The sequence below is a fragment of the Triturus cristatus genome, chromosome 5_1, assembly GCF_964204655.1.
Source record: "Triturus cristatus chromosome 5_1, aTriCri1.1, whole genome shotgun sequence".
NCBI classification, from domain to species: Eukaryota; Metazoa; Chordata; class Amphibia; order Caudata; family Salamandridae; genus Triturus; species Triturus cristatus.
In genome coordinates this window covers 644,920,499-644,941,865 of record NC_140587.1, presented here as the reverse complement: position 1 = coordinate 644,941,865, position 21,367 = coordinate 644,920,499, and the positions used below count along the sequence as shown (strand labels likewise).

The 21,367-nt window shown below is 42.0% G+C and overlaps 1 protein-coding gene across 1 annotated transcript in view; it reads right to left on the bottom strand.

Moving 5' to 3' along the window:
• Positions 1 to 21,367, bottom strand: part of SDR16C5 (short chain dehydrogenase/reductase family 16C member 5) — a 177,636-nt gene that overhangs the window by 40,921 nt on the left and 115,348 nt on the right. The window contains exon 4 of the mRNA XM_085605588.1: positions 9,644 to 9,743. Within this exon, the coding sequence (XP_085461714.1) occupies positions 9,644 to 9,743 (100 nt within the window). The remainder of the gene's footprint in view (positions 1 to 9,643; positions 9,744 to 21,367) is intronic.

The following is a 21,367-nucleotide window of genomic DNA, read 5'->3' as shown; positions in this document are numbered from 1 at the left end:
CAATGACATGCGGTGTGGCATCAACATGGGAGACTTGGAGCTTCAAGATAAGGTGCTGAACTAGTTTCTATGATGCAGTAAGTTTTTAGTTTTGTTTTAATTATACATTGGCGATTTAATATGAAAGTAGTAATGGCACTGGGGCAACAATAGATATCACAAATATGGTATGATGTAGGAGGCAGTTCAATTCTGCTTCTTTTTTTTTTTTTTAAATTTTTTTTATTTGTGCTTGTGGTTACAACAGAGAGAAAAGAAAAAGAAGAAAAGAAAAAACAATGAATAAAAAGAAAAGAAAAAACAAGAAAAGAACAGGCCTTAATTCAGGACAATGAGAGAGTACACAATAACTGTAAGCATAAGCGATACTAGCAAAAACTTACTAAACAGTACTCGGCACAGTATAAATGAGCGAAAAAAAAAAAAAAAAAACAGAGAGAAGCACATTAATAAGGATTCTTCCATCATTAATCATTACATTACAGTTGGTCATTAGGGGGCATTATATAACATCTTGCAATACTATTAAAAGACTTACTACTTAACCTAGGTAGGGCAGCAGAACCAATGTTATTGACCTATCCATGCCTCGAGTGAAGCCCAGATCTTTCTACCAAAATCACGCCTGGATCTACCCCACCTAGCCCAGACTCCGGACTCCAGGTTATATAGTGCAAGAATCCTCCTTCTCCAGTCAAGGAAGGTAGGTGACCCGGAGCTTATCCACTCTGAGGTGATACAAAGGCGAACCATAGCCATAGCTATTAACAGGAAGGCTGACGAATATCGGGGCCGAGTATGCTCGCTATTACTTTGATACCCACAGATAACTAACTCGGGAGAGAGAACAGCTGGGATCCCAAGATTAACGTTGAGAAACTGCTCTACGTCCTTCAAAAAAATCTTCAATTCTGCTTCTATTATCAACAAAAACATGTTGTGGTTTAGATGCAAGGGTGATGCAAAACATTATTAATTTTTGCAAAAAATCCTCCAGGATAAAAAATGAAACTATATACTTCATGTTAGAATGAACTGGGATGCAAAAGGGTTTGCTAGAAAAACAAAATATGTGATGGGTGAAATGCTTAACATAACCTCAGCCATTTACCCAGCTGCATTCCAGCGATTTTCCTCTTTGCTATGTGGTGTGTATTTGTAAAGCACACTATCACCACAAGGGTATTGTGGCCCTGAACAGGTGTGTGTGCCTAGCCTTCTAAAGGTAGGATGATTAATTGAAAAGCAGTAGGAGGCTCTGATGTGGAATGGGAGGCTGTTCCGTGCTTTAGGAGAGATGTAAGACAACACTTGTCCTCCTGATCTGGTTCTGTGTATGTGTGTGACGTGTGTGACTAGGAGTCTTTTAGAGTGGTGGTATCTAGGTAGTTTGTGGAAGGAGAAGCACCTATTCTGGTAGGTGGTACCCAAGTTGTGTAGTGCCTTTAATGTGTATGAGGGATTTGAAAGGAGTGTGCTTGTGTATCGGAAGGCAGTGGAGCTCCCAGAGGTGTACTGTGATGGGAGTACTGTGTGGTAGATGGAGGATGAGCCTGGCTGCAGAGTTCTGGATGGTTTGTCGTCTTCTAGTGAGTTGCTTGGGGATTTGCAGCGTTGAGGGTATTCCCACAGTCCAACATGCTGGTGACTAGGGCATGAGTGACAGTTTTTCAGGTGTTGCTTGGGAGCCATTTGAAGATTTTCCTCAGCATCTTCAGGGCGTGGAAGGAGGATGCAGTGATGGCATTGACTTGTGCGGTCATGCCCAGTTTGCTGCTGCTGATTATTCCAAGGTTCCTGGCATGAGTGCTGGGTGTGGGTCTGAATTTGTCAGACACCTGCTGGTGTCCCATGGCGAGGTGTCCTTGCCAATGATTACTACTTCTGTCTCGTTGGTGTTGAGCTTGAGACAGTGGGCTTTCATCCAGTTATTGACTTCAATTATGCAGGCAATGAACTTGTTTCTTGTGCGGAGGGTCTTCATCCAAGAGGGAGAGTATGAGTTGCGTGTCATCGGCATAGGTGAGGATGATGATGATGTGTGCGCATTTGCCACAAAGATCCTGTATGCGTTGAAGAGGGTGGGGCTGAGCGATGAACCATGAGGCCCTGCATAGATGAGTTAGAGGGCTTCCAAGGAGTAAGGTGCCAGGCTGTCAGCTTGTGTTCTATTCATTAATGAGACGTTCCAGTGGAGATAGGGTCCTTGGATGCCAATCTCATGCAGGCACCTGATGAGGATGGGATGTGAAACCGTGTCAAATGCAGCAAAGAGCTTCAGAAGCATGAGGGGGGGTTGTGTTTCCTTCGATAGCGGTGTTGAGGATGGGTGTTAATGCTTGCTGCAATCTACAAGTTTCATATCTGCTCGTGGTACTGTCTTAGGGCTGATTGGTGGCTTTCTGTGTCTGTGATGTCTTGATTTGGTCTCAATTTGCACTCCAGTTACTTACAGTGGCGTTTCATCAACCTCAGTTCCTCTGCAGACCAACTGGCCGGTGTATGGGCTGTTGCTGTTGGGGTGTGCTTGCGGGGAGCCAGAATGTTGGTGCATTCAGTGATCCAGCTATTGAGGTTCTTGGTGGCTTTCAGCAAGTTGCTGGTGTGCTTGGGCCAGTGCGCAGAGAGGATGGAAGCCCACTCCTCTTCTGTGATGCTATCCAGCGGCGGTGGGTGGTTCCAGTGGTAGTTGGTCTGTGGTTTTTGCCTTTTTCTGCCTACAAATATCACTCTGAACAGAGATAAGCCACATGCAAAATCCATCTTTATTCTGTCAAATAGGAACAGTCCAGCAAATGCAATCAGGCCATGCCTCCTCCAGACAGAACACAAGTTCGGATTTTTAGTCCTCATCAGCGAGGTGCAGCTTGAGTGCAATGGCACAGTGAGCATGGGACCCATGTTTGGGCATAACTGTCCCAACATCTCACTTAGGGCCACATGTATCAATAGTGGAAGTAGCGATTACTTAATTGCGATTTTCTGTGAATCGCAATTAGGTAATCGCTATTCCTATTGTATGAAACTCTGTGAGTTTGTTAGCGATTCCTAGTGGCATGCAAACCGACCTACCTCATGAATATTAATTAGGTAGGTCGCGATTTGAGACCCATTGGGAATCGCTAAAATCATGGGGATGGTGGCCTGCTGGGACCAGCAGACCACCATATCTGTGACTGCTTTTAAATAAAGCAATCTGTTTTTTGTAAATGCAGCCTGTTTTCCTTAAAGGAAAACGGGTTGCGTTTATAAAAGAAAAAAGAAAAGTTTCATTTTTCCAGACCCGGCAGTGGTCCGTGGGACCACTGCCTGCTCTGAAAAATTACCATTACCAAAAGTGAAGGGGTCCCTTCCCATTTGTGAATTGGTTACCACATACTTGAAGTAGGTGGCATAATGCGAATATTTTACGACAGCATTTCGGTCACAAAACATTTTTACTGCTACGATTTGGTATTAGGCAGGGACGCCCTAAACTCCCCCTTCCTAATACCGAATCGGTATGTATTTGCAATTCCAAATTGCGATTCGGTAACATGTTACCGAATCGCAAAGACAGAGACAGAGACTAAAGTACTTCGGCTAAGACGGACCTTTTGCCCTACCCCAGAATTCGATTACACCCAGATACGTATAGACATTTACAAATGTATCTGAAAAATTAAACTAATGAAAATACATCAATTGCATCTTAGAAGGAGAGAAGGCTTATCAATAAAGGGAACAGACCACTAGACCAACTAGTGGGAGCAGATTTAGAGGCAATCTGGACTCTACATGAGCTGGATGAGGACTCCAGTTTCTCGAGAAATACGGAAGAGAGTGCAACGCAAATGCTGGAAGAAACTGGCATAATACAAAGAGGCTGCAAGAGCAACTTGAGAATAAAGTCAAAAATAATTCCTCGAACACCACATGATGTGATTGATGCTTTCCAGGAGGTTGTAATAGAGGAGCTCAAAGCACTACAAAAGCAAGGATTCAACTGAAACAAAAGGAATCTAAAAAAAGAGCAATAGGAAGCAGTAGTGAAATTGAAAGAAGATGACACTATCATAATCAAGCCCTCAGATAAAGAGGGAAACGTGGTGGTCCTAAAAAAAAAAAAACAATATGAGGATGAAGCGCTGGCTCAGTTGAGTAATGAAGAACACTACACTCCCATTAATCGGAAGCAATATCAAAAAAGTATAGCAGATTTTCAAGAACTGATAACACAATGGAGAGATGAGGGACCATTAGACCGAGATGATTGGACTTTCTTGAACTGTGAATTTTCGGAATTGGCAACGTTTTACCATCTACCCAAATTCCACAAAAATAAACTGTGGCCTCCAGGACGACCGATTGGATAATCAAAAAATAGCTTTTTGGAGAATACCTCTATATATATTGAACACTTAATCTCTACGATGGTGAAAGATCTCAGTTCATATCTACGCGACACTAAGGATCTTTTATGCATGATTGAAGTCACTCGATGGGAACCAGATATGCTTTTAATAACATTAGACATTGTAAGCCTGTACACATGCATTAATCATGAAAAGGGCTTGGAAGCCATCAGTTTCTTCTTAGAAAAAAGACCCCTGAAATTCCGCAAACATAATCAAATGTTGACTGAGTTAACTTGGTTCTGCTTGAACAATAACATTTTCACCTTCGCAGCACAGCTGTATTTACAGAAGCAAGGTACCGCGATGGGGACGTGCTTCGCCCCCAGCTACGCAAACTTGTTCGTGGGCCGGTGGGAGAAGCACGTGGCCTGGGCGGGTACCAATGAGAAGTGGATGGACAGCATCGCTCTGTGGACACTATATTGAGGACTTGTTCATCGTCGGGCGACGTCCACAGAGCGAGGATGAAGACTTTATTAGAGCCCTCAATGTAAATGATCTGAACTTGCAATTCACCAGCTGCATCAGCAAAAAAGAGGAGGTCTATCTGGACTTGAAAGTCTATGTAGAGAATAACAGCTTAGAGACAGCTCTTTATCGTAAACCTACTGCAGGAAATGCAATCCTGCATGCTGGAAGCTGTCATCCCAGGAGCGTGATTAACAACATCCCATTAGGGGAGTTCCTGAGGATGAAACGTAATTGCTCCACTTCCTTAGAATATCAAAAAGCTATAGTGCAGGCAAAACAGAGTCCTCAAGAGAAGTTACTGCAGAGGTATTTTGAATAAGGCAGAAGCCAGGTGTGATCAAACTCAACGCAGCCAACTCTTGATAGACAAAGAGAAAGAGAAAAATCAGGACAATAATGTAAGACTTATTACTAACTACACTGAAAAATCATCTGAAGTGTTCCAAATCCTAAGGAGGAATTGGAGAATGCTAAAATCGGACAGTGTGGTAGGGAAATGAATACCAGAAAATCCTTTGGTGACATACAGGAAAGTGACTTCCCTGAAAGATCACCTAGTGAGAAGTCACTACACACCCAAGCAGAAAAGATCGAACCCAATTAAGGGGTTCTTACCCTGCATGAGGTGTAAAGCCTGCAGAAATAGCCATAAAGTGAAGGATTATCTAATACCAGGAAAAAGGTCGAAACCCTGATAACAAAATTTCTGAATTGTAATTCAGACTACACAGTCTACTGTTTGCAGTGCCCATGTGGGAAACAATATGTGGGCAGTATGATCCACCCCACTAAAAAAAAGTCCTAGAACATCTGAGGGCAATCAATAACAAGGATCATAATTATCCTGTTGCCCGGCACTTTGAGACTGAACATTACAGTAACAGTAGTCTAGTAACATTCTTTTGTCTGGATCAAGTGGAGAGATCTGAAAGGGGTGGAGACATAGTAAGAAAACTATGCACCCTAGAATCCAAATACATTATCAAAATGCAGACTAAGGCACCAAGGGGGTTAAACAACGAATAAGAGATGTGGGTGCATATAGGGTAAAGCAGTACATTTTAATAAAGCTGATTGGCAATCATGACCAATTTAAGGCTCCTTGAAGTGAACAGAGGACAGTAATGAGAATAACGTAAGGCTCCCTGTAGCAAATAAAGTACACCAATAAGAATCTCTTGTCATGAGCAGAAGCCCATTCAGGGCATGATTTCATTAAACACAAACAATAATGAAAATATAAAAAATGAAAATAATGTAACCAATGCGATAAGCGACATGGTCGATAACACACAAGAGGAGTGTACATAATATAAAGCAGCTAGCGATATGCCCATACAGGGCGAAAATGTGGTTGAACTGTGGCAGAATGGCTTAACGTTGAGATTTAATAAGGAAACACCATGAATGGAGTAAAGATTTAAGAGGAGGTTATTTATTAAATCAACTTTTTATAGGTTGTACCTCCGTATTCTCCAGTCTATGCTGTAAATTAAGACGGCAACAGATATTACACTGAAAAGATTGTAAATTTGTATATAACATTGGCGTTGAATAATGAATGTTAAAAGTGAAAAGCACTGTATAAATATACACACATGAAATATAACTGAGGTTAACAGTGCAAAACATGCTGAACTTAAGATGGCTGCCACACAATGAATGAATTTGTCTATTTGAGAGCACAAAGACACTTTCTATGTCACTGGTTTTTTGTATAGCACAACTCTATTTAAACACAGTTTACCACTGACTTATTGACACTGACGAAGGTGAGAACGCTGAAAGGCATTTGTCCATAACAATTGCAGCAACGATGCAATAAAAGAAATACAAATTAACAATTAGAAACCTGAGCAACAATTGTAAGCGCAAAAGTTTATATAGATTCACAACTCTCCAATAGATTAGATTTCTTTCTTTTCTTTTAATATTCAATTTTCATAGCATCTTCAGTAATTACAATTCTTGTAGGATGCTCTTCAAACCACAGGGTAACCACAAGATTGCCAACACGTATTTCATCAGGCAAATGCGCCAATCAACTTCATCAGGGCTAAAACAGATATAAAGTAGCCTTAATTTCACATAAATCACCCTACGTTCATATAGTACATTCAAAACCTTAAAAACAATTATCATACTATCTACAAAACATCATCAATTGAAGAGAAAATCAGAACTCACTATTGGCCAGTAATTAGTTCACCATTTAAAAAAGAAGAATAAATGAATTTGAAAAAAATAAGTACAAGCATGCTCTAGAGAGTATCTACGTGCTCTCAGTAAAAAAAAAAAATAAAAAAAAAAGGAGTGCACAAAAGAATAAAATAGAAAAAGAGGGGATGAAAGAAAGCCATGAACAGAATCTGATATTCACCACACCACATTGTGAATAGGTAATAACCCTATACACTTACCAAAAGGACCAAATGAAAAAAGCCAGTGAAAAATTCTACCCATGAACAAAAGTTCAGTCAAGACAAATTCCTAAATCAAAAAAACAGGTTCTAAAGCTATCAATTAGGCAATGCAAATTCAAACAGAGCGCTATCATATTCACAATATCATAGTCCATAAAGCAACAGTCTAATTTATAAAGTGAATAATAGTTCACTAAGTTAGGTTAACCGAACTATCAAGTCTACATATCGTACAATCAGAGCATGCAAGAGCATGAGTCTGTCTAACACGTAACAAATTACAGCAAGGATGAGGCTACAAAACAGTACAACATAAACCCCATATAGCGAGGGTAAATGGAAGATACAGAAATGCGTGTATAAATATTGGTCAAATGTCGGAAATCCTGAGTGTATAAAAAAGATGTACTCCTAATGTAAAAGTATACTTTTTTACTTCTTGCGTAATTATTAACTCTTTACTGACCATCTTGTATTTTAATAAGTAAGCTGGCCCGCTTTTGGATGATCCTCTTATATGTGATTATTTTTACTTTAGGAGTACATCTTGTTTATACATTCTGGAACACTCGTGATTATGAATACTCAGCGTCTACAGCATCTTATATTGCTGCTTTAAAGGTAACATGACATTTGGTAATATATTATGCAAGCTATTCGTTATGTATACAATTAATTCCGGTCTCAGGATTTCCGACATTTGACCAATATTTATACACGCATTTCTGTATCTTCCATTTACCCTCGCTATATGGGGGTTTATGTTATATTATTTTGTAGCCTCATCCTTTGTTACGTGTTAGACAGACTCATGCTCTTGCATGCTCCGATGGTACGACGTGTAGACTTGATAGTTCGGTTAACCTAACTTAGTGAACTATTATTCACTTTATAAATTAGACTGTTGCTTTATGGACTATAATATTGTGATGATAGCGCTCATTTTGAATTTACATTGCTTGATTGATAGCTTTAGAATCAGTTTTTTTCTCTTTAGGAATTTGTCTTGTCTGAACTTATGGTTCATGAGTAGAATTTTTCACTGGCTTTTTTCATTTGTTCCTTTTGGTAAGTGTATAGGGTTATTACTTATTAACAATGTGGTGTGGTGAATGTTGGGTTCCAATTATGGCTTTCTTTCATCCCCTCTTTTTCCATTTTATTCTTTTGTGCACTTTTTTTTTTACTGAGAGCACGTAGATACTCTCTAGAGCATGCTTGTACTTACTTTTTTCGAATTCATTTCTTCTTCTTTTTTAAATGGTGAACTAATTACTGGCCAATATTGAGTTCTGATTTTCTCTTCAATTGATGATGTTTTGTAGATAGTATAATAATTGTATTTAAGGTTTTGTATGTACTATATGAACGTAGGGTGATTTATGTGACATTAAGGCTACTTTATATCTGTTTTAGCCCTGATGAAGTAGATTGGCACATTTGCCTGACGAAACACGTGTTGGCAGTCTTGTGGTTACCCTGTGGTTTGAAGAGCATCCAACAAGAATTGTAATTACTGAAGATGCTATGAAAATGGAATATTAAAAGAAAAGAAAGAAATCTAATCTATTGGAGAGTTGTGAATCTATATGAACTTTTACGCTTACAATTGTTGCTCCGGTTTCTAATTGCTATTTTGTATTTAGGGTGGACTTTGTCTATCTGTCTTACAACTATTGGCAGTGGTTGTATATTAACCTTGAGCACTTTTGTCTTTGCTAATTTGAATTGAGAGACGGATTTCACTGTCTTGCGCATGGTTTCCCTACTGCCAGAACTTCTTTGTTTTGTTCAATAAAAGAAATAAGTAGCAAAGTTCTACGGCTCCAGAGTGCGCTCTTTTAGGAGACGGTTCCATGAATAGAGGAAGCGTAATTGGTGCATTGTTTGCGTACTCCACCGTATGCTGAGCAAGCACCCACGGCAAAGTGGAGCAACGGCTGGTGGACTGATGTTTGCCGATATATATACACACACACACACACACACACACATATATATTTATTTCTTTTCTTAAAAAAAGGCATATCATTGCAACCAATTTTAATTTAACATTTTATTCAATGTCTTTTTAATAGTATGCAGCCTATCCAAAGTGAATATCATTTTTAGATAGAAAGATTGTTTTATAATGTATTTTGAAGAGTGAACGATGATCAATTTTGACCGAGACATTTAAATCTTAACCACTGTAAAATTAGGAAAATAATTGACAAACTATGAATTTCACGGCAGTTTTATTACACTGAAAATCGGACTATGGTACTAAAGAAAAATAGTTTTCTCAAACTGCACTGTAGGGCATAATATACCTATTGATTTTTACTAAAAATGGGAGTAGGACGATCTAACCTGCTAGTCCATTGACACCAATGAGTCCAGCTGAACTTGAAATGCTAACCACATGTCCATGGTTGGAGGCCATCATGGCTGGAAGGAAAGCTTTGCATGTCTGTAAAACAAAAGTGAAATACACATTAAAGTCATGCATGTCTAACTATTTCCCCACACAATTTTCCCCACATGAATCCCTATCTCACTGTGATGATTAATTATTCACAGCGGCGGCTCCTCCTCTAAGGCAGAGGAGCACCGACCCACTGCTTTAAGAGCAGTGCAAAGGGAAAATAAAATGATAATAACGGAAACTTATCATTTTCATTTTCAGTATTGCGTTTTCAGCCAGGTTAGGGCGGGACAGTTGAGCTCGCGTGACGCCAGAGGGAGGAGGGGTGATTGATGCACAATAAGTGCGCATAACGGTTTTACCGGCCATCTTAGGCCGGCCAAACACTCATGCGCACTTAGCATGTTCTCCACCGGCTATATTGCACAGCCTGGGTGGAGAACATGCACAGCTTCCCACTCACTGTTTGGTGCTCAGACCAATCACGACACTAATGTCAGGCTGGTGATTGGCTAGGGTAGCCTGGGTGCTTCCTGTTACCTGCGGAGGAGTGCCGGCAGCTGGCGATCTGCAGGTAAGTTTTCTTTTTTATAATTTTTTTTCTAACCCTCCCCCAACCTCCCCCTGCCCCAATTCCCTACCAGCCATCACTGATTATTCATTCTAGACCAAGGTTCTTCTACCTTTTCTTAATGAGATTTACTTATGTTAAATAAAAATCATCCCGGGCTAATAACAAATATGATCAGTGTGGTAAAAGTGACACTTCAGACAAAATACCGTTAGAGGTCAATCTGTGTTAGATTACTAGTAGTGCATCAGCAGTTATATAAAAAAAATGCTTAGCCAGTTTGGAATGCCTCAACATGGGTGACACAGAACACCTGTAGATGTAATGCCCGAGGCTCCAGGGTACGAATTAGCAGTATGTTTCCACAATGCAACAAGATTTATCATTCAAGCATCAGCTTTACATACAGCTCGTAAATTCAACCATTTTTCTCCAAACATCAGCTTGTGAGTTCTGAAAATACCCACATTTTTCAAACGTTATATACATATATTAAAACAAGTAAAGGTATCTAATTTAATGAGGTGGGCTGCACACAGGGAAGCTACTTATTGCCAGCTGGAGAGATACCAGTAATTCACGAGCAACTCGTTGGAGAGGCCTGCTCTGGACTCACTAGGTCAGTGTTTAGTGCAAAACTAAAATATGCATTACAATCTGTCCCCATTGCAAATAAAAACACACCGACAGTTTTTTCAACTTGGTTTAACATTTTGAAAAATATAACTTGCTTGTAGAAATACAACAGAGGACACACGCAGTTATTTATTAACAAAGAACTACTCAAACCACGCATTACATTTTCCAAAGGCTTGGGCGTGATTTCTGCTGATAATTAGAATTCCAGGAAAATACGGCTGCTAACAAAGTGGACTGGTGCCCACAGTACGTTCAACATTACGTCCTTATGCAAGCAACCACACCCAAAGCCGTCGTGACGTTGATTAGCAAATCCTCTTTCCCCCCAGAGAGAAGAAAGTGTGTGATGCTTTCAGGGGCACACACACAAACGAGTACGCACGAACACGCTAGCACTGTGCAGCAAGACAGAAGAAAAGCAAACCTAGGCCTGTGAGAATTATGCAAGATGAAAACAAGCTGTTCATGCGAGGCAGACATATGTAGGCGGTACCATACCAAATATTATACACCAACAAGCACAAACGGCGTTCATTAACGCCCTTTCTGTCGCTGTCCTCAGCAAATCATGTGTGCCTCTCAGAGTAAAGTGGTTTGTGGAAAACGTATATATTTCCACAAGTTCATGCTTACTGGAGTATAATCAAAGCCACTGGCATTATGACATTCTGCGGTCCTGGCTTTTTCCACATAATTAAAGAATTGCTGTACATGTGGCGTAATCACCAATCTGCTGCATCATCTACATATTTCAACATAACAAATGTTTCTAGCTTTGACATATCACATGTTACTAAAAAGACACCACATCTGGTGCAGTACAATGGTATCTCACCTTTCAAATGCTGTATTCGGGTGTTACACTTTTGCAAATGAGGTAAAACTTTTGCCCAGTTTTAACTTGTGTTAAATTGATAACATTGCATAAGTACAGAGCTGCAGAAGGTCTTGCATTATGCCACAAAATCCGTCTTTTCTTGCGACATAATTTAATGAATGCTGAAAATAAATTGGTTGTCATTGTAGCATAATTGCAGTGGCCCCGAGTGTAATTTACTCTCACCCACTTCCCGACATAGGTGTGCCAGATAAACATGGATCATTAGACATTTTACTAAGGGTCGCTCTAAGATACATAAGGAATAGATAGTACTTTAACAATCATTGACAAAAATTACCCTCTTATAACATCTTAAATTCTGCATTAGAACCCCTCTGCATACTATTCTGTATTATGTATCTCACCGGGAGTGTTTGAATAGATTAAAAGGGGCAATTGACAGAAAGAGTTACTAACCAGAACCCAATTTGTTCAAAATAAATAAACGCGGGAACCAAATTTCTCCAGGAGCCCTCTGTCAAATGCAGTTTTGTCGAACATCGAAGCTGTCTAGTTTTAAGTTGACATGACTCTTTCATCCACAACCCTACTTACTCTTCCTGTCTCTTCATCTCACTCTTTCAGGTTCTTTTCACCTTTGCTCTTTTTTTGTGTAACTGTTTTCCTATTTTTACTCTCCGTTCCCATTCTGCCGCTCTCTTTTTTGGTCCAAGTCAAAATTTGATGCTTATGAACGAGTCCAGGTCCCCAAAAATGAAAATCAGTGCACAACAACGAACACTTAAGCACTGCCATGAGCCCTCTTTATATAAATGATTGCAGGGAATTATGTAGCACCTAGAGGCAGGCTAGCTCTGCAGCTTTACTGTGGCTGCCCTTTACTGCTCCCCGCCTCTGCCACTTGCAGGCTGGACGAAGTTCTGTTTCTTTAATGAGCAGCACTTTAAGTAGGCGGCACTAACACAACGGATTTTACCTTGGGCTTGTCGAGATTGTCCACAGCACCCTAACCAAGAAAGGCAAGACTTTCATATCTCCCCACTAGTTTCGTGGCTTCAGAAGCCTTTGTGAGAGGTGGTCCACAGCGTCAGGGAGAGAGGCGGTTGACCCCCCCAATATTGGCATAGTGTGGTGAATGTCACAGCAGACCAGCTGCTCGTCTATGTGAGATTATTTGGCAGATCTTCTCCCTTCAGTCTGTTTCATAAAGAGATGGGCAGTATTAAATGGTGAGATGAGGAGGGGCGACGGGTTTGTTAAGATGCTGAGGGGAGATGCGACAGACTTTGGAAGACCGCAGCAGTGATGGAACTCCACCCGCGGCAGACATGGCTGGACTGCTACAGCCAGCAGCTGACTAGCTGTGCCCAGGATAGGAAGGGGAGGGTACAAGCGAGGCCATACAGAATTCAAGGCATAAAGGTCACGGTCGTCCCAAAGCAGTCCTCCCAGTCAGTGGCGGTGCGTCCATTGGGGCGCAGGGGCGGAGCCCCACTTACCGAACGCGCACGCACGCAAATCAGCAAATCCCAGACCGGCAGCAATGCAATGATGAATCGTCGGACATGAAGGGGGTGGGGCCGGGGGGCGAGCACTGACACTTGACAGGCAGCGGCTCGCAATTTATTTGCGCATGCTCGAGTTTGTCTCACGACAAGCACGAGCATGCGCCGCACTGTCTGCCACTGACTACTACTGAGAGGAGGGGGCCGAGAGGCCGAGGGTTGCCTCATGCAGCAGCCCCGTCTCTCGGTATCCGGGCGAGCCCTATCCGTGCTCTTTCGCCAATCCAGGGCAGGCGCTGCTAATGCAGAGTCTCTGGATTGGCTGAGAGCCTGATACAGTCTCTCAGACCCGCGGCAGCCTACGAGTAACTTCATTGATTGGGTGCCGGCGCCGCGCAACTATGTGGCCAATCACTGTGGCTTATGTCTCAACACAGTGACAGTGATTGGCCAGGAGGTGCGCACTCCAGCAGTCGGTCGCGTCATCACGCACGCGGTGGTGCCACACTGTCTGCATAACCTCGTGGCGACGGACGGCGGTGCGTACAGGACCCGTCGTGTGACTGAGTGACTCGTGTGTCGTGGTGTGGTGACAATTAATTCTTGTGTACTCTACTGTCCCGGACTTATCCATTGGTGGTGAGTACTGCAGTGATGTATATTCTTATACCGGCAGGACAGGGTGTCTTGGCATGAAACATGTCGCTGTCGCCTCTTCTGGGAGGTCAGCGGGTCCAGAGTAAGCAGTAAACTGCACAGTGATCGCATCCAGACTACACACGCAGGGCGCTGGGGGATAAAACATCCCGCTATGAAACAGATCACTGTTTGGAAATTAATTCCCCTGGAAAAAAATAAACTGCTTACATTTACGACCGCAGTCCGGCACCAGCGATAAAACCTTTGAGAACAGCAAGATTGGAGGGGCCTAGTAACATCTGAAAACACCCTCCATATATAGACAGCCACACTCGTCGTAAATCACAAACGTACATATTACTAAGTTCGTTAATCATATACTTGAACCACGGTGATCGCTTACAATAACTAAACATTATACGTTTATAAATAGAACGGTCAACCTCTTTATATAATAACAAAACAACATTTATTTTCTTTGACAAACGGGAACAACGTTTCTTAAAATTAGCATACACAAGCATGTTCAAGGCGTCAATGAGATTTAAGTGCACACCATGCTAGGGTCACAGTTTAAAATAGATTTTATTCCAAACACCGTCCAGAAAGAATGTTACCGATGCATTCGAGTTTTGTTTAACAAAATACAAGCTAAAGTAATTTTGAATAGGTTCTTGCACATATTTACACTATTTCACAAGTTATGGTTCTCTGCTGCACTTCTTAATGTATTGATTAAAGGATAATTATCGTCATTGCAAATATATGTCAATTAGTCCCTGAATCTACTTATTATCGGTTTATATTGTGTCAGTGGCATAACGTAAAATGAGAGAGCTCCCCCTGCAGAATATTACGAAGAGGGGTCCATGAGTCTCCATTATCTCAGTTTAACTGAGATAAGACATGGCATTGGCATCCCATTCCTTACTCCTGTGAGAAGGCCGCGAAAGTTGTCATCACAAATGGGCCCCACCACACGGCCGTCGCTCCTGCTGCAACTCGCTCTGAAAGTTTGAAACAACTATCTGTGACTGTGAGACTTTGAAAAGCAGGTGTGCCTTAAAAGCATATTCATTTTGGTTAGTCCGGGAAAGCGTCTTCAGGCCAGGCTACGCAGATAGTTTGAGAAGACTGTGTAAACCAGTCACGGCCAGTGGAATACTTATTTAAGGCGTTCCAGTGCCTTGCAAGCAGAGATACTAGTGTTTATGCGGGTTAGACAGACTTAAACACCGTGATTATTAGAATAGTTTGCAGTGATAAGAATTTATTGGGAATAAATGGCGTGTGCGATGACGAATGCACGCGCAGTGGCCTTCTCGTGAGCCTGCGTGACTGACTGCGTGCTCGTACTGCTCCAAGGACAGGGGCAAGTGAAGGTCTGGGACTGGGTCCAGGATGGGCTGCAGCGCCGGTGCCCGCTCATGCATGTCGCATCGCCCGCATGGAAGAGATCACATGGCTTCGTCAAGTCAAACGATCAATTCGCCTCGTTTTGGCACTGTACTTCTTAATGCACAAACAGTGCGATCTGCGGGGCTGTAATTGCATTGTTAGGGCCAAGGAACAAGCCTGTGCCTTTTCAACAGACAGCTGGCAGGGAGAAAGGCATGTTGTTAGGAAAGAGAGAGGCAAGGCAAATAAAATTACTGCTAACGCTCGGAGATCGGCAGGAGCCCTACTTGCCTAATCTCACCGGTGGGAGCAAGCGACTGTTGTAATCCAATTATAGCAGCATAAGCAATTTGTTAGACACTCCGCATAATGTAACAATTTCCCAAAAAACTCTGACTTGTAATAACGTCGGCAATCTGCCCGAATGGTGGGGGCTGGAGCGTGCGGCTGGGGGCTTGTAATTGGCACCATCAGCACATTCTGTGAAGTACAGCATAGAGCAGACTCCGAGCGCGAGACTTTTAGTGTGCTGCCTGCTGCAGGATCGGACATTTGATTGAAACGCAAATGCACGTTTGGTTTTCGTACATGCCAACATTTCAGAAGAGCAAAGTGGGAGATTGTAAACAAAAAAATCGGGAGAATGGGGCCTTGAATCGGGTTACTGTCATGTGTGGGCTTTGTAAGTGTGCTGCAGCAGGATCGGACATTTGAAACGCATATTCACGTGTTTTTTTTTATCACCTTTCAGAAGCATGGAGCGCAATGGCAGGCAGAGAAAGAGGGGGATGCAAGAGTTATGCTGAGATAACGCTTTGAAACGTGTCTTTAGTAGAAACTTTTGAATTTAAAATTGTGATCTATTATATTCCATAAAGATACTGAAAGCTAAAAATCATATCATTGTTACATTTAAATGTAAACAGGTTCCAATGGATAATTTTAACGTAGCAGACTAAAAAAAGTCTGGTTTCCCCAAACATCTTAAAATATTTATTTTGTTTGAACACTGTAGTTATTTTATGTTAACTTGAAGAACTGACGCTGGTAAAATTAATTGGGATTACTTGTATTTTAAAAGCAATGCTTGTCTAGTTACAGCACGTTATTTTTATTTTCAGCACCTTCTAAAGCTTGACAACCCTTACCAAATTTTTGGTCATATTTCCGGCGAAGAACAAGACCTCCTTTGCTGCTCTTTCAACCCGGCTACGACCCAGCAAACACCAGAGTTAAAGGTAAGGAAACTGATGCTATTTTTTTTTTAGATTGGAGTTCGAGCTATGTGTGTGGTCACTGTACATGGTGGTTGGGGTAGGCACACATTCTGAACATTGTACCCTCAGTGGATGGAATTTACTAACAGCCTTAGCCCTGTGATTTGGGCAATAACGGTTGTTAACAGCACTATCTATCCCTTGCCTTGTTCGAGGCCCTCAAGCAGTGTCTGTTTCAGTGCCTTCAGCAACCACTATGGCACACAGAGGCAGCAGGCAGTAAGGCTGTATTTTTAGCAGTCATGTTGTGCAAAGGGGAGCTGTTGGAGATTTATTGCGATACTGCACAAGATATATGTATTTATACTGAAATTTGATATTATTGCACCGCACCTTATATGTTGTACTTTGATTATTGGCAGGTTTCTTTAATATATATTGGTAAGGCCAGCATCGGCATCATGAATACAGTACAAGAGCTGATTACAAGGTCATTCCAGGCACGGCCACTTCAAGAGAAAATACATTTAAAGCAATTGGGACCTCATCGGCCTGACCTAAAACTACAGCAAACTTCCCAGGACAGAGGAAAAATGTCCACACGTACATTCTCAAACGCCTGGTACACAAAAGCTGATTGGCTTACAGGGTGCCCTTTAAGAAATTCTCTGTTCTGCTTCCCCTGCTTGCTGTTTGGTGGTGAGTTTTCTTGGACAAATCAAGGAGTAACAGACTTGAAGCATTTGTCTGAAAAAATAAAGAAGCATTCACGCACAAGAAAACATATGGAAAACCTGACTAGACTGGGAATGTTGGGGGAAGATGCTCCGATTGAGCAGCAGATAAGTGATGCATACCGCAAAGCAATACAGAAGCACAATGAAGCAGTTGATAGGAACAGACAGATTCTATCCAAAATAATTGATTGCATTCGTTTCTGTGGTGCTTTTGAACTGGCATTGCGAGGCCATGATGAATCGGAAGGTTCCCCAAATCCTGGAATATTCAAAGGTCTTGTGGATTTAATAGCAACCATAGACAAGGATATGGAAGCACATTTAGCAAGTGCTACAGTCTTTAAGGGCACCTCTAAAACAATACAAAATGAACTTCTTGAGTGTATGCTCGAAATTATGAGAAGCCATATTGTGCAAGAATTGCAAAACACAGACTTTGTGGCTATTCAGGCTGATGACACCACTGATGTGGCCACTAAAACACAGTCCGTATTAGTGTTTCGATACATTGACAATGACAGACAAGTTGTGGAGAGGTTCTATGGTTTCACACATTTAAGAGACTCTAGAGCAGAAACCATTACTGCAGCTATACTGCGTCAACTGAGCTTAATTTTTCCAGAGCTGCCTCAAAAAAAAAAAACTTATTGCACAAAGCTATGATGGTGCATCCGTAATGAGTGGAAGCCTTAGTGGAGTTCAGAAGAGAATTCGAGATGTGTACCCTAATGCTCATTATGTGCACTGTTACGCTCACCAACTTAATCTTATTATGCAACAGGCAGTATCAAAGATCACCGAGACACAAATTTTCTTTCAGGATATAGGAGGCATGGCAGCATTCTTCTCGCGTTCCCCCGAAAGAACAGAAGCACTTCATGACATTGTAGACAAAAGCGTTCCAAGGGGATCCTCAACTCGTTGGAACTTTAACATCCGTACAGTCAACCTAATCTATGAACATAGAGAGGACATTCTGAAATGTTTTGAAGCCATAGAAGCCAATGATGAGTTTGATTACAAAAGTCAGATTGAAGCCCATGGCTTTGGTAGAACACTACAAGACAGAGAGTTTCAGTTCTTACTGTTTTTATTTCATCATATAATGGTAGCTGTCGACCTGTTATACAATCAGTTACAAGCACAAGAGATAGATACTGTCAAAGTGCAAGTATATACTACTATGTTTGTCCAAAGCATAAGCAAAGTGAGAGATGGGGTTGACAATTTAGACAGCAAACTGCCAGAGCAATCTACTTTCACAAACCGCAGGAAAAACTTTACCACTATGGTCCGAATTGCAAAGGAGATCTGTGACATTGTAATTGTGCAGGCAAAAGAGCGTTTTTCTTTCACAAAACATTTTGTGAGTGCCACATTACTTCAAAGTCAACAGTTTGCCAAATATGATGAATCCTTCCCGGAGCGTGCTCTGAATGAGGCTGTGGGAGCTTATCCTATGCTCAATAAAGAAGAGCTGAGAACTAAGTTGACTGTACTGTACGCAATGCCTGTGTACCGGAAGGCCACAAGTGCCTTGTCTTTGCTGGCTTTAATACATAAACTTAATATGGAAAAGTCACTTGGAGAGACAGTGGCTTTACTTAAAATTGTCAAAACCACTCCTATGACAACAGTCGAGGCAGAACGATGTTTTTCAGCCTTAAAGAGGATTAAGACATTCCTGAGAAACACCATGCTTGAGGAAAGACTCAATGCTTTGGCAATGCTCTCTGTAGAGAGCAAGCGAGTTCAGAAAATCCCAGACTTTAACATTCAAGTAATTGAAAAGTTTGCTGCTCTTAAAGAGAGACGTGCTAATTTCATTTACAAAAAGTAAACAATGTTGAATGCTGCTACTTTGCAACCAGTTTAGTTTGTTAAATAAAAAACATCTGTGAGTGAGGTACTCAGAAATGCATTGTATCTCGAAGTCTGTTATGAAGCTCTGTGGTTATACTGAATAAGCAGCTACCTATGTTATATGACATCTCTTTATTAATGTTATAACTGTACTTTCACAATTGCTTTATTAACCTTCCTGCTTTCTCAAATTTGCTTGAAAATGCATAATTTCTCTTCTCTTTTTTCAAAATTTTCTCGGGGGGAGAAACCCCCCAAACCCTCCTTATAAGGGTTCGGGCTCGCTCGCTACGCTCGCTCGCAACGGTGAAGTACACTAATCACTTTACGCCCCACCACTTTAAAATGTCACCAGCCGCCCCTGCTCCCAGTGCGCCCCATCCCAGCCGGCAGGTCACAAGTGTGCTCTAAAACTAGGCGCTCATCACCCACAGGCCTGCAACAACCTTTTCCCTCAACCCAAAGATATCACTTATGAGACGGTGCTACCTTTTTCAGTGGAACACCATGAACACCAGGTTGTGGCTGCGGGATCATGGGAGACTGCAGAAGGGGACTGGGGCAAAAGAGAGGGAGCAAGAGAGGGAGCAAGAGAGAGCGAGCGAGGTGGAGAGAGAGGGCTGAGCAACAGACCTGTTCAGGGGTGAGAAATCATAGACAACAGCAAGGCACAGGAACAGGGTGCAGGGTCCCACGGCTGGACCAGATATGGGTGAAGGAGAGATCAAAACAGGAATAAGGGGGGCAAGGTCATAGAGAAATTGAGGGGGAAGTTGGCGGAGGGAGGAAAACCGTGTGGGGGGTATTTTATCCTGGGGGTACCCGCAGCAGGGATGACAGGGAGATTGACAGAGGATGGAAATGCTTTATAGTGAGATGGTGGGTGACACAACAAGCACCATGTTCTCAACCAGAAACCAGGGAGAAGTGAATTCCTGCCCCAAGCTCACTGGTTTCCCAAAGCCCATTCTTCGTTTCACCGCTGCTCCAGGGACATTCCCTGTTCCATCCAAGTGGTCCAATTTCTAGTTGGTCTACTGATCAGTGTGTCGGTCTGCAGTCCAGTTGTCCTTTTCTCACCATTACAGAGGCGGCAGGTCAGGCATGGTGAGCACGGTACGGGACGTAGATGGGAGACACGAGGCGTACGAGTTAGGACCACAGCACAGATGGAAACATGTGGTAAAGTACGGATCAAGAGTAGGGAGCTGTCAGCTCAGAATGTGACATTATTGCCTTCTTCCCTCCACAAAGAGCCCTCCTGCAGTGGCACATGAACTAAACATGCATGTGGCAGTGTCTGGGGCATGTGTTGCTCACTCTCCTATTCTCTTGCCCTGGATGTTGCTCAGAGAGAAATAAAGGAGCAAAGAGGATCATACGACGACTGGGATGCCTGAGCTGGGCAGACAAATGATCAGGGATGGGAGCTGTGGTAGGAGGGGAATAGAAAATAAAGAACGAAATGGATGATCAGAAGACTGGAAGAAGGTAAAGAAAGGGAAGAAAGTCAGTTGATGGGACGTGGGAGCAGGAGTGAGGAGGATGGAGTGAGATATAGAAAAGACTGGACTGTCAGATATCCCACACCACAGCTAAGAAAATGCACATTAAGTACCCTATTGCAAAACGAATGAAAGCACGTATGACAATAAAGCAAGACAGTCATGAGCCACGTTGCATTATATTGTAATGTTTGTATAGTTCATACTACTAGTTTGGGGAGTAATGGCTGTAGCCTTTACGGTGACATGCAGATGTTTGGTTTTCCCCTCCTTTTATGCTGATGATGTCTGTACAAACACTGCGCGGCTACATGCAGCACCAAATCCTAAAACTCAAAGTGGTGTTGAGAGCTGGTAGCAGATGGACTTTCGTTTGCATCCACTGTGTACAGGCTATGCTTTGTACTCTTTTCCTGGGGGAGAGAGAGACTTTCTTCATCGATAGTTCATTACTGTTTTTATGAAGCAGCTCAGAAGATATCTGTGGGAAGCAGCAAAACTGAAAAAGTACTGACTAACACCATTAACTAAATGTTTTCCATTTCACTGCCACTATGCATTGTTTACTTTACTGTAAATATTGGAAAACATCACCCTGTGAATATGCTGGCAGAAAGACTGGAGCTCAGTGATTTCAAAAAAGGTTAGTGATTGATGCCGTCTTGCGTTCAAAAGATGTTACTTGATTAACTTGCATGGACAAATTGCATTTGTGAAGTGAATTTTGTTTCGATTTTAAGATTTTTCCTTGCCC